Source organism: Trachypithecus francoisi, unplaced genomic scaffold (genome assembly GCF_009764315.1).
Source record: "Trachypithecus francoisi isolate TF-2019V2 unplaced genomic scaffold, Tfra_2.0 Lachesis_group13, whole genome shotgun sequence".
Taxonomy (NCBI): domain Eukaryota; kingdom Metazoa; phylum Chordata; class Mammalia; order Primates; family Cercopithecidae; genus Trachypithecus; species Trachypithecus francoisi.
In genome coordinates this window covers 77,983,780-77,996,799 of record NW_022681458.1, presented here as the reverse complement: position 1 = coordinate 77,996,799, position 13,020 = coordinate 77,983,780, and the positions used below count along the sequence as shown (strand labels likewise).

At 36.3% G+C, this 13,020-nt stretch overlaps 1 protein-coding gene across 5 annotated transcripts in view; it reads right to left on the bottom strand.

Moving 5' to 3' along the window:
• Positions 1-11,113: 11,113 nt before the first annotated feature.
• The window catches only part of GRB14 (growth factor receptor bound protein 14), a 131,859-nt gene continuing 129,952 nt past the window's right edge, over positions 11,114-13,020 (bottom strand). For all 5 annotated transcript variants that reach the window (XM_033231282.1, XM_033231281.1, XM_033231283.1 and 2 more), the window contains 2 exons: positions 12,782-12,875; positions 11,114-11,473 (listed from right to left, as the gene is read on the bottom strand). In XM_033231282.1, coding sequence (XP_033087173.1) covers positions 11,327-11,473; positions 12,782-12,875 — 241 coding nt within the window. In that variant the 3' untranslated portion in view covers positions 11,114-11,326. The remainder of the gene's footprint in view (positions 11,474-12,781; positions 12,876-13,020) is intronic.

The following is a 13,020-nucleotide window of genomic DNA, read 5'->3' as shown; positions in this document are numbered from 1 at the left end:
ATACGGACATACTTGTTCTCAAAAACTGTATGAATTTTTCCATATCAGTGTGTACAGATACATGATCATCCATCTGATTATGACCAATCCCTATTGATAATTATTTGTTATTTATAATTTTTCACTATTATAAATGATGTTGTCTATCCTTGCCCGCTTCCAAACCATTATGCACAAAACTTCAAAGTAATATTGCCCCAATATAAATCTGAATTTATCTTTTCTGTTTGATTGTGTATAAGTCATCACTGGCTTTCCATGGCCCTTGGGATAAAACCCAAACTCCTTTTCTTGTCCTAACAGGGGTCTGTACGGTTTGAATGTTACTAGTATCTTCACTATCATCTGTATCACCCGCTTCTTACCCACCATCCCCAATCATCCTGGTCTCCCAGGTGTTACATTTTGCCTTGGGGACTTTTGCACACACTCTTTCCACTGCCTGAAAAGCTCTTTGCCCTCATGGCTCTCACATGGTTAGAACCTTTTAACTGTGTCTCCACGTAAATGGAGGTCTTCTCTGAACCTCTTGTTTAATATACATTGCCCATTCTATTATGTCTGTTAGTACTTCCTTACAAGTAACTTGGAACTATTTTTAAATTTGTTTTTATATATATATTTTTTTTCTGTATCATTTACCAAGATATAAAGTCAGTTATCATGTCTTGCGTGTACCTGAGTTTTTCCCAGTCAAACACGTACTGGGCATTAAGAAAATATCTACTGTGTGAACAAACAAATAAATTGAGAAATACGTAATGATACATTACCTAATGAATTTTCTCCTTAGAACAAATTTCTAGAAATAGATTTTAGGACTGGGTGCAGTGGCTCACGCCTGTAATCCCAGCACTTTGGGAGGCCGAGGCAGGCGGATCACGATGTCAGGAGTTTGAGACCAGCCTGGCCAACATGGTGAAACCCCATCTCCACTAAAAATACAAAAATTAACCGAGTGTGGTGGTGGGACACCTATAATCCCAGCTATGCGGGAGGCTGAGGCAGGAGAATTGCTTGAACCTGGGAGGCGGAGGTTACAGTGACCAAGGCCACACCACTGCACTCCAGCCTGGGAAGAGCAAGACCCCATCTCAAAAAAAAAAAAAAAAAAAAAAAAAACCTTTCTGGCAAAAGGAGAATTTACCTTATCTCTTTGCTATTAATATTGCCTAACTGTTCTCCCTAAAATACGTAACACTTGAAATTTTCTCTAATGACATGGTGGGAATGTTTCATTTTCCCCCCACACCCTTGACAATACTTAGTAACAATGTATTAGGCCAAAATAACTGATTTAAATTTTAGTTGTTGGATATTAATGAGGGTGAACATCTTTTTATATATTTACTGGTGATAGTTCATTTCTTTGCCTTCTTTCTACTGGAATGCATGTTCTGCTTACTGATATGTAAGGCATTTGCATAACAAAAATATTAACCTTATTTATTGTTAATGTTATAAATACTTTATCCATATTTTTATTTTGTCATTAAGCCTTATTTATTGTGGTATTCTCTTTTGTATGTATATATTATGATATGGGGTGTCTGTGTCCCAGTCCAAAATTCATCTTGAATTATAACTCCCATAATTCCCATGTGTCATAGGAGGGACCGGGGAGTAGGTAATTGATAGTGATCTGAATAAGTCACATGAGATATGATGGTTTTATAAAGGGGAGTTCCCCCGCACACGCTTCCTTGCCTGCCACCATGTAAGATGTCCCTTTGCTCTTCCTTCGTCTTCTGCCATGATTGTGAGGCCTCCCCAGCCATACGGAACTGTGAGTCCATTAAACCTCTTTCCTTATAAATTACCCAGTCTTACTATGTCTTTATTAGCAGTGTGAGAACATACTAGTACAATATTTTAATTTTGTATGTTTCAATAGTTTGTTTCTAGCTGTAATATCATGATTAAATACAACCACATTTTAAAAAACATATGCATCCATTGTTTTTCTAGTTCTTTATGACTTCGTATACCATATGTTATTTTTGACCTATCTGAAATTTATTATGGCATAGAGTGAAGTAGAGTTAACAAATGCTAGCTGTCCCAACAAAACTTAAAAATCAACTATTTCTTTATTGATTTTAAATTCCATGTAAATTCCTGATTCTTTTACTGGTTTCTCTTTTTTTTTTTTTTTTTTCCATTTGAAAGAGATGAATTTGCTCAATGAAACTTGAGTGCAACAGTGTTCACCGTTATAGAAATTCAAGGCATGGTCCCAGACAATGAGGGCTGTGACTTGATATTTCACTTTGGTGATTAGCACCATTTGAACCTTTTGCTGAAAAAAAAAAAAAAATTGATGTCAAATGAGTCTTCGGCCATCAGGTCACCCTTAGTGTTCTAGGCAGCCTACTTCTGAGTACAAGTTCTGCCACAGAAGCCCTTGTCTCTGCTCTAAAATATAAAATGCTTGATCTTGTCTTCTGGGCATCCTCCAATTATCCACTCAACAATAGAGCTGTGTGTAAGAGGGACACAGGTTTCTGATCCTCATGGAAAGCTCCTAACAACCATCTGTTTCTTAATTTCCACTGAACTAGACTACTCTCTCTTTTGGTTGAGCCACTTCCATTTCTTACAGTGTGGTAATACACTTTCTCCTGTTTGGATAATCTACCTTTCAATATCCATAATCCTAAATAATAAGATTTCGCCATATCTTTGGAGATTGGTAGGAGACAAATGTGGTTGGGGAGCTCAGATATTTATAATCACAAGGTTGGTCTATGTTTCCTGAAGTCAGGGTAGAAGGATGAGATTTCTTCTTCTCCGAAGAGTCCTCAGCAGTTACAAGAAAAACAAGTCCTGTTAGCTCAATTAAACAATGATCATGTCAATGTCTTTATTTAAATGCTGTTTTAATCACTCTTATCTTACAATATATTTTAATATGTGTTGTAGTAACACCCCATGATTTTCTAAATGTTCTTGGATATACTTGTATGCTTATTCTTGTAGACAAAGTTACAATCATTGCATTAAGGGAATAAATATACTAGGCATTGTCAACAAGGGTTGTATTGAATTTATCGGTTTGGTGAGTATTGAGACTCCAGTTACCTTTAAAAGCAGAATGGGGAAGACACTGTGCCACTGGTCCAGGAAAACAATGGAAAATTCTTAGGTGTTTTCTACTGAATTCAATTTGAGAGTTATCTTTAAATGAGTTTTAGTTCAATATAAATTTTCAATAAAGGAAAATAAAGTAAGAGGGTACAGTAGTTTCTCTTATCTGTGAGGGGTAAGTTCCAAGATCCCTAGCGGGTGCCTGAAACTGTGATGGTACCAAACCTTACACATACTATGCTTTTTCTTATATATACATACCTATGATAAAATTTAATATAAAAATTAGGCAAAATAAGAGATTAATAACAATAATTAATAAAATGGAACAATTATAATTGTATGCTATAATAAAAATAGGTAAATATGATGTCTCAAAATATTTTATTGAACTATATTCACCCTTCTTCTTGTGGTGATATAAGATAATAAAATGCTGACATAATGAAGTGAGATGAAGGATGTAGGCATTGTGGTGTAAATAAAGAATTTCAGAAATCAGCAACTCCTAAGTTTTAAACTGCACACTCTTCTGAGTAGCATGATGAAATCTCACACTGTCCCACTCCCTCACACCCTATACACAAATCATCCCTTTTTTCAGCATCTCCACACTGTACATGCATTACCCACTCATTAGTCACCAAGTAGCTGTCTCAGTTATCAGATCAATGGTCGTGATATCCCAGTGTCCATTGTGTTCAAGTAACCTTATTTTATGTAATAATGGCCCCAAAGTGCAAGAGTTATGATGAAATATTTTTAGACTGCAGTTGGCCATGGAAAACTGAAACCATGAAAATGAAAACCATGAATGAGAGGGAATTATTACTGTATATTTGAATTCTAATTTTAATCTTGTAATGTCTGAAATCATATATATGCATATATATATTTTCCACTGTTACAAAAGTGAAAAAATTTTTCACTATTACAAATCTGTGGAGGAAGTGATCAACATCACTTTACCCTCAGATTTTAACCTTCCTTCTTTTTTTTTTTGAAATTACATTATATTTCTTCCTGTTTTGTTAAGCTTCCAATTTACATTTCCAAAGGACTGGTGTCACTTCCTCATATATTGATTTCTTTGACAAATCTCGTTAAGCACTTACTATCAACCTTAGGCACCTGGCTAAATTCTGAGGCTGTAACTATGAACAAGATACTTCTTCCTTGCCAGGAGTTTACGCTTAGTAGGAAAAACAAAAATTAACCACGAATTTCATACAATGTGACGATGAGTATTACAATGGAAAAGCTGGAAGAATCTACAGTATGGCAACTTAACCTAGCCTATAGTCAAGGGAATTGTCCCGAAGGCAGTGGTGTATTACATGAGCTTTTGAAAAGGAAAAGAGTTCATAGAACTGGAGACAAGGTAAAGGGATATGCTGGAGATAAAGGGAATGGTATGTGCCAACGCTAGGAAGAATGGACTTTATCCAAAGGCAATGGGAAGTCACTGAAGCTTTTAGGTAAAAGTACTATGATCAAATAAGTGGAGAGATCAGTTTGTCTTAGAGTGGAGGCGGGAGGGTAGGTGGGGAGAAAGACCAGGGGATGAAAGACCATTCAAGAGTCTTCTGTAGTAGTGGAGCAAAGAAAGTGGCCCAGATTTGTGTAATGGCAATAGAGGTGGAGGGCCGCACAAAAATATAACAATGTATATAAACAGCACTCAGAATTATTTGGATGTGGAAGATGATAGTCTCTTGATACCTTTCAGGGTTCATTTGGGGAAACTGAATGGTCATTCTCTGCTTACTGAAGCTCTGGAGGTCAGTTTTAAAGGGAAGACAGAGATCCATGGAAATGTAGAGTTTGATGTAACCATAAGATGTACAAATAGAGATGTTGGAATATGCCTGAGTACATGGATCTAGAGTTCAGGAAGGAGGCACAGCTTTAAAAGTCACTTAGTATGTGAAGTCATGAGAATAAAGGAAAGAATCTACAGGGATGGAGAAAAAATAAAACAAAAGAATTGAGTGTAGGACCTAGCTAAGTATTGCAACATTTAAAGGGAGCCAAGAGGAAGATGAGTATGGAAAAGACACCAAGAAGAGGTACCCAGAAGGACAAGAAAAATATAAGCACTCTTTTGACATGGAAATCAAGGGAATAAAGTAGTTCAAGGAGGGAGTGGTCAAAGCACCAAAGTTGTTGAAAAGGCAACTAAGAAAAGCCTGAAGTTATCTGTTTCAGTGAGGTTGAGGAGACATCAATGATTTTGAGTAATAGGAAGTAAAGAAGGGGTGATGTGCAAGAAGGTAGACTATGAATGAGAAAAGCAGAGAGTGAGTTAGAGTGTTTGCTAAGGCAATGAAGAGTTGTTTTTTAAGAAATGATTATTATAAAAAGTACAACTTACATGTTAGCTGATGGCAGTTTGCCTTTTGGTTTCTGTAAAACAGAAGTATGTCCACTTGGAAGGCCAATGATGTCCAATTCAAAGTTTCTGATAGTTGGTCCTGTAGTTTGGATTTCCTACTTCTGCTAAACTTGTATTTGCCTGTATTCCACCTTTACATGCCACCTAAATTTTGGTGTGGAGTATGGCCCTTTCTTTCCTTGAACTTTCTGTAACACCACTCCTCCAGGTCAGTTGTATGTGCAAGAGTTTTCTTTCAGGATTGGAGGATTAAGGGTGGCTAAATTGTAGAACCACATAGCAAACATCATTAATACTGTGTACTCAATATCTATGTTCTTAAGAATCTTTTTGCCATATGGTCTCTTTACTTTCTCAATGACCATCTTTCTCTTCAGGTTCCTGCCTCCCACCATCTCATTAGGCCCCTTGATTATTCTCTAACTGCCTCACTTCTTCACTTCTGTGCCCTAATTCTTAATATCCTGTACAAAATAAAGTTCTCTGTATTTAACTATTTCCTTCAGCATGGATCCTTAAAGCCTCACTTTCCTATAGAAAAAGGTTCTGAATGAAGACTTTTTTTTCTCTAAGAATTTCAATGACATCTGTTAAAATTATTGGGTATTTTTACCACCATAAATATCAACCCTCCTAGTTTCTCTGGCCCTAAACCTACAAATCATATTTTACTCTTCTCTTTGTTCCCTCTTATCCCTCTCGAGCAATTGTTTATGACATCAGTGATGATTCACTCTCCATAAAATCCGTTTCATGCCCATCGCTTTAGAACAGGCTCTCCTGATTATTGGCAAGACTATTACAACCGCTCTTTGCTGCACCACCCTCCTTTTATTCCTTTCTTCATCTTTAATCATCTTATCCACAGTTGCTCTTATAACTCCAGACATTATCGGCCTGCTTCTACCCTTTAGATTGAAGAATAAATTCACTCATTTGTTTGAGAAACAATTTTTGAGAACTTATAATGTGCAGGGTAGAGATTAAAAGGTGAACAAATTTCATTCCAGGTAGAAATTTAATGGAGTAAAGCATTGAGGTACCTGGCTATGCTTTTCCTTTACTAAAATAGAAACCTCTTTGCCTAGGTTTGAAGTTCCCCTAATGCGCAGCCACTTGCTTTTCTAGTCCTCTTTGCCACAGCTTTCTTCTCTGTTATGATGCACCATATACTTCAGTCACAACGAAGCTATCATTTGCAGAAAAACCCTTAAGTTCAGTATGTGTCCTTTCCATGCTGCCTGGCATTGCCCCTCTCCCTTTGATGAGACCATATAGTCCTTTCTCCAAGGCTTTGTAAATTGAACTCCTACAGGCCTTCCAGGAACCCACTTTATTCCTCCCATCTTTCAGCAAGTGTAAGCAATGTCTCTCTCCCATTGTATTTATAGTATAGCACTTACCCAGCTTACCTTCTAGGATAGATACTTGTATATCTATACTGTATTATTCAATTTTGCATGTCTAAAAGTGCCTTCCACATAATAGGTACTCAATACATCCTGAAGTGAACTTAACAAGCATACAAGACAAGAACATTCAGCTCCTAATCAGATTGCTAACAACAAAAGAGCTTCCGAGGGGGGCAGGGTATACTGAGTGTATCATCAGCCAGAAGGACACATTCATTTAGCAAGTCTATTAATTTCTCAGAGATGCACCAATCACCTAGGAAGAGCTTTTTTCATATTCCTTGACCCAGCCGTGCACCATCCCATGCCCTGTACTGTCCAGGCATGAACTCTAAAGCAGGTTTTTAAGCTTCTGTATTTCCCATCCTATCAATCACTGTAATTTGGGGGAAGGGGACAGGATGAATGTGAGAATCACAAATCACACTTAATCTTTTTCATCAGCAGGTGTAAAAATCATGGTGATCTGTACGATCTTGTACAGATGGGCACAATATGGTTTTACACACAGTCCCTACTGATGGACTGGGTAGCACCCTATTGTAGAACACATGGTTACTTCCATAAAAGCATCCTTACAGAAAGAACTGAAATAAGGGCAGAGGCAAATATGTGACGTACAATATATTGTTCCTGGCAGGAAGAACAAGAGGTAGCAATGAAATAGCACTCAGTGGAAAGACCAATGTCCCTCGGAGGTAGAGCACCTAAATGTATGATCGTTAATGTAATAGACATATATACCAGTGAAGATCTAGGCCAGTGATTTGACTGGCAAGACAACTTAATAAGTGGTGGTTATGATGGTGGTGGTAGTGATCCCGTATAGAGATGAAGAAATTAGTTTGACCAAGGCTACATAGCTGGTATATAATGACTTGGAATTTGAATCTACAAGGTATAATACCAGAGCTAAAATCTTAACTCAAGTTGCTAAAGTTTTGTGTATTGTGTGGTGTTGAATTAGTCACACTTACAAAGTATATTAACATGGCAAAGAACTAATTACATGATATCCCAATCGCAGGCAAGTATTTATGCTGGTTAAATTCAATTGGGCAGATCTCTGCAATGAACTCTTAGCTGAATATAGTTATGTGATCAGCCAAGATGTCTATGCAAATCTGTATCGTGGCCTGAGGAGTAGGAGGTTAGCAACATTACAAGCAGTGCCCCAGTTATGAGCACTGCGGCTCATATCACCACACATTCCTATGAATGTCACAGATGGTAAGCGTGGGAGCCAGGACTGGGCTGCTGTGATGCATCCCACAAGAAATAGGCATGGAGGTTTTGTTGAGTGAATTTTCAACGTTACAATAACCTTGTAACAACAAGGTCCTTGAAACAAGTACTCTGAATCTCAAACAAACTACTTTATGCCCCACAGGTATTGTAACACTAGGAATCACCCACTCTGTTGTCTAAAGAACTCAAGATGGAAAACTGGAGGTCTTGTATAGGTAAAATCAACACACCCAGGGACACAGCAGGTCACAATATGGCAGCATTTCTACCTTCTAAGAAGGAGGTCCATAGGCTTCACCTGGCCGCTGAATGGATACAAGGCACCATGAAGCTTAAAAGTGGCTGGCAATATAGAGAGCATTTTAGACGGTAAAGCCAGCTTGAAACACCAAGCTGTAACCGTTACCCCCAACAACCTTTCCTCCTCAGAGAAGTTATGCTCCAGGAAATAATGCGACATCACCACCAGAATACAACTACCACGTGTAGAGTTGTCATGATCGGTGTTCAAAAACCAGAAACCATATGGAGCTCTGATTAACTGATGTCACCCACTGTAAAACAGCTAAAACAAAAACGTCCATCTAGTCTCCTCAAATCAGTCAGGGCTTACACTGTTACCTACATGAAACAAGCAATTGTTGTGAATTGAAGCACTACTAATAATTTTTATCCTGTAAAAACAATATTTACTATATAGTCTGCTGTGCTAGCTTCTTTCTGGGAGAGTGAAGTATATTACCTCCGATGTGAACAGAAATGGAAGAAAACAGAGACCATTTGTCTTCATTCCTATCCCAAATGGTGCAAGATAACAGAACATGGCTAAATCAAAATGGAAAGTAATCCAAAGGTAATTCACATTTTACTAGAGAATGCACTTTAATAGTGTAGTAACTGTAAATGTGTCTGAAATTCTCAGATTTCATGTCATACTGGATTTACACACAGACACATAAATACACACACACACACACACACACACACCCCAAGACCCATTTTCAGAAGGAAACAAGGAAACAAGAAAATGATTTCCCTTTGTCAACCTTTCCTCAATAACGCTTCTTCACTCATACTTTAAGATCAAATTAAGCAATTACATATAAAATCTGAGCCCCTCAATAATACATTTAGATTATGAAGTTAGAGACACAAATAACAAAGATAAGCACAAATTGGCCAACTTACAAGAGTTTGGTATTCAAAATAGTACATTTTCTGATACTGTCTGTTTAAACTGGGTACAACTGAGCAAATGTATTCCAATTCAAAACACAGATCTTTTCAAAAATCAGAATTAAATCAGAAATCCTCAGGGCCCTTCTGAGAGGCTGAAAGAGGCAAGTGTGTTCACTCATGCTGTTCTTCTTAGAAGAGAAGTCCTAGGTGCCTTCCAAGCCTTTGCGGAAACCAGACCAGTATTTTATAATATCAGATTAACATTCTAAGTTTCAGTGTTTTAGCAATTAGGCTTGCATTAGCTAAAAGTAAATTAAATCTTTAAAAATTTAATAATTCTTTTTCAGTTATTATTTTGTTAGCATTTCACGAATGCTTTCATATGTTTTGTCACCAAAAATTATACAGATTTCATTGAAAAGTAAAGTATGCATTTATGAATATTGCTTTAAAAACTCTTTCTTGCAGTGTTGTCATAAAGGTTAGTTAGAGGAAATGGCTAATAGTTTGTATAATTTTAACGTTTATTTGATGTTTTGTTCCTTTATTTTTAGGAACAAGTAAAATCCTTCCCACAAAAAAATGGGAACAAAAGAATCATAAAATCATTTTTATAAAGAATCATTTAATCATTTTTAGATTAAAACTATTCCCAGATGGTCTCAACAAAGTTATAGGGAAGGTTAGTATTTCAAGTTTTCAAAATCTTTGGCTTCTTTCTTGATATTGCCTGGTAAGAAACTGAAAAGGGGGAAGGCAAAGAGACAAAAACAAAGATTTCCATATTGGTATCCTTACAGATTGTGAGTCTTTGATTTCACCTATAGATTTGGTTAATGATCTATTAGTGAAAAGATCCAAAAAGTGTTCTGAAAGTTAGAGAATGGGGCAAGTGTGAAATGTTAAAGTAACGATGTCACATTGTCACAGATTATATACCATGAAAGGTGTGTGCAAATTACATACATCTCTTCTACATTTCAACTACTTCTTTAAAAACAAGTAGTACTAGCCAATCATTAAATGAATGGAAGAAAATACAATGAACAATATGCCACTAATGGGTACAATACCAGTATAAATTTTATAATGAACTATTTAATAATATTTTTAAATTACCTGGAAAAAAATCAACATATTTCAAAATGGTTTAAAGCTACTATCTCAAAATATGATTTCATTTTGAGAAGATCATAAACCCAGAAAATATATAGTTCAAAATAGTTTTTACTTTCATTAACAGGTTGTGGCCGGGCGCGGTGGCTCAAGCCTGTAATTCCAGCACTTTGGGAGGCCGAGACGGGCGGATCACGAGGTCAGGAGATCGAGACCATCCTGGCTAACACGGTGAAACCCCGTCTCTACTAAAAACTACAAAAAACTAGCCGGGCGAGGTGGCGGGCTCCTGTAGTCCCAGCCACTGGGGAGGCTGAGGCAGGAGAATGGCGTCAACCCGGGAGGCGGAGCTTGCAGTGAGCTGAGATCCGGCCACCGCACTCCAGCCTGGGCCACAGAGGGAGACTCCGTCTCAAAAAAAAAAAAAAAACAGGTTGTGGATAATTTCTTTTAATTGATAAGTTATTATCATATTTCTTAACATTAAAAAAAGTATAATTGAAATTTAGTGCACAAATAATTATTTCTGACCCCCAATTTATTTCATATTTTGTGTTTGAGAATTCTGATGTTGCTATATAGTAAATAAGGGAGATAGATGTTTTAATATGCATATTTGAAGAAAATATTATAGTAATGTAAAAATCACACAAGAACACACCAAGTCAATTTTTTTCTAAGGTTTAATTTTAACTAACGAATTTTAAATGATGAATGTAAAGTCAATCCAAATCTTTGCTTATTTGCAATGCACAAATTATTTTTTTTATAACTTGCAGGTAAAATACATTCTTTTCACATGGTAACGTTTTCACCCTTATTTATGGTCTTTTATTATTTTTCTTGAGTCCTTTTTCTTCAATAGTTTAATAAGTCACTTCTGGTTTGGCTAGAGAGCAATCCTAGCACAATAATGTTTCAACTTGCAAGGAAGAACACCCTTATTGAGTTGATAGAACTCCACCAGTTGTATTAGATCTGTAAATCTTGTGTGGCCATCATCCAGTGTGTGGAACATTTCACCATCATCTTCTACCTGCAGAAGGAAAAGCAACAAATAAGTAAAGAGGGTACATTACACAGAAGGACAGTCATATTCGATTGCAAACTATCTCCACATGCCAAAATTGCCAAGTTTTTCAAACTAAAAGACAGTGAAAAGAATGTTATGGCATTTCTACTTGTTTTTTGTAACATCACTTGCATTTAAAAGAAGTATCAGCTGATCCCTGGATAAGCATTGCTACTCTACTTCATTGTAACATCACTTGCAAATAAAAGAAATATCAGCTGATCCCTGGATAAGCATTGCTACTGTACTTATTCTCCCAACATTCTGTTAGTAAGGACAGTATGACTATTTTGAATCAATGCAAGAAATCTACAATATTCCGAGTAAAAGTAAATGAAGATTTTAATGCTCCCACTTGGAGAAATTAATTTGCTTTTCTAAATGTTATCTACTTAGCCACAAAAATGAATATTTACATAATTTTCTTAGTAGATTTATTCTGAAGCAATCACATATTATGCTAATGGAATGTCATTTTGTCAGTTGTCTTTTTTTTAAGTCAGGGAAGTCTTCTGGTACTAAACAATTCATATTTGCTAGGGACATTGATCACAAAATAAAAGAAGTAGGGAAGGATACTTTATATAGCCTTTGGATAATTCCAAAAAGAGGCAATTCAAAAGGATGCACTAGTAATTTAGCAATATTATGGAATACCTTTCCAAAAAGACTGAATCTTCATTCCACACCATCCAGTTCCAATATACTACACACATTACATACATACATGCACACCCACACAGACACACAGCAGCAGAGGCAACAGAAATCCCAAAGCAAGTTGTGTGCCACAGAGAAGCCCAATCACAGAACTTTTAAAAAATGTGTTCAGAGTGCTTTCAGTCTTCACCAGTTCCATAGAATCTCTGTTTCTAGCCAAAGGCATTAAAAACAAAACAAAAAATTTTGAGAAAAGAGAGCAGAAAGGGCTTTAAAGTAATGTTTTCTAAAGAGCCGTTAGTAGAATTCAGGAGAAAGAAGCTTTAGTGCCCTTTTAACAATAGGTGGCATGGGGTCTATACAATATTGCTAAGTCATATTTCATAGAAAAGGGAAAATTTAATTTTTACAATTCCTGTATTTCTTATATTAATTCAGGCTCATAAAATCATTTCTGCCAAAGTTAATATAGTCAAAGCACAAGCTCCCAAATTATATTTAATAAAAAGACCAAAAGAAAACCAAAGTTTCCAAAAGCTTATGCATTAAGATCAAAAGCTTATGCATTAAGATCATTTCTAATATACGAATGTGAAATCACAAATTACTTACTGGTATAATTTGAAAGTGCTTTATTTTTTGTCCATGACTCATTGACAGTACGAAAGTTTTGGGGTTACTCTGACTATCCCGTACCAAGAAAACTCTAAAGAGAGAGAAGAAATTTCAATGTTTCTATATTTACTCATGGATTTCATAGAACTACAGTGTTAACAAATTCAAGAAGTGTATGCGTAAGTGTAGATGGGGACTCCTTTACTATGTATTCAATGGGTGGGATTATCCAACTT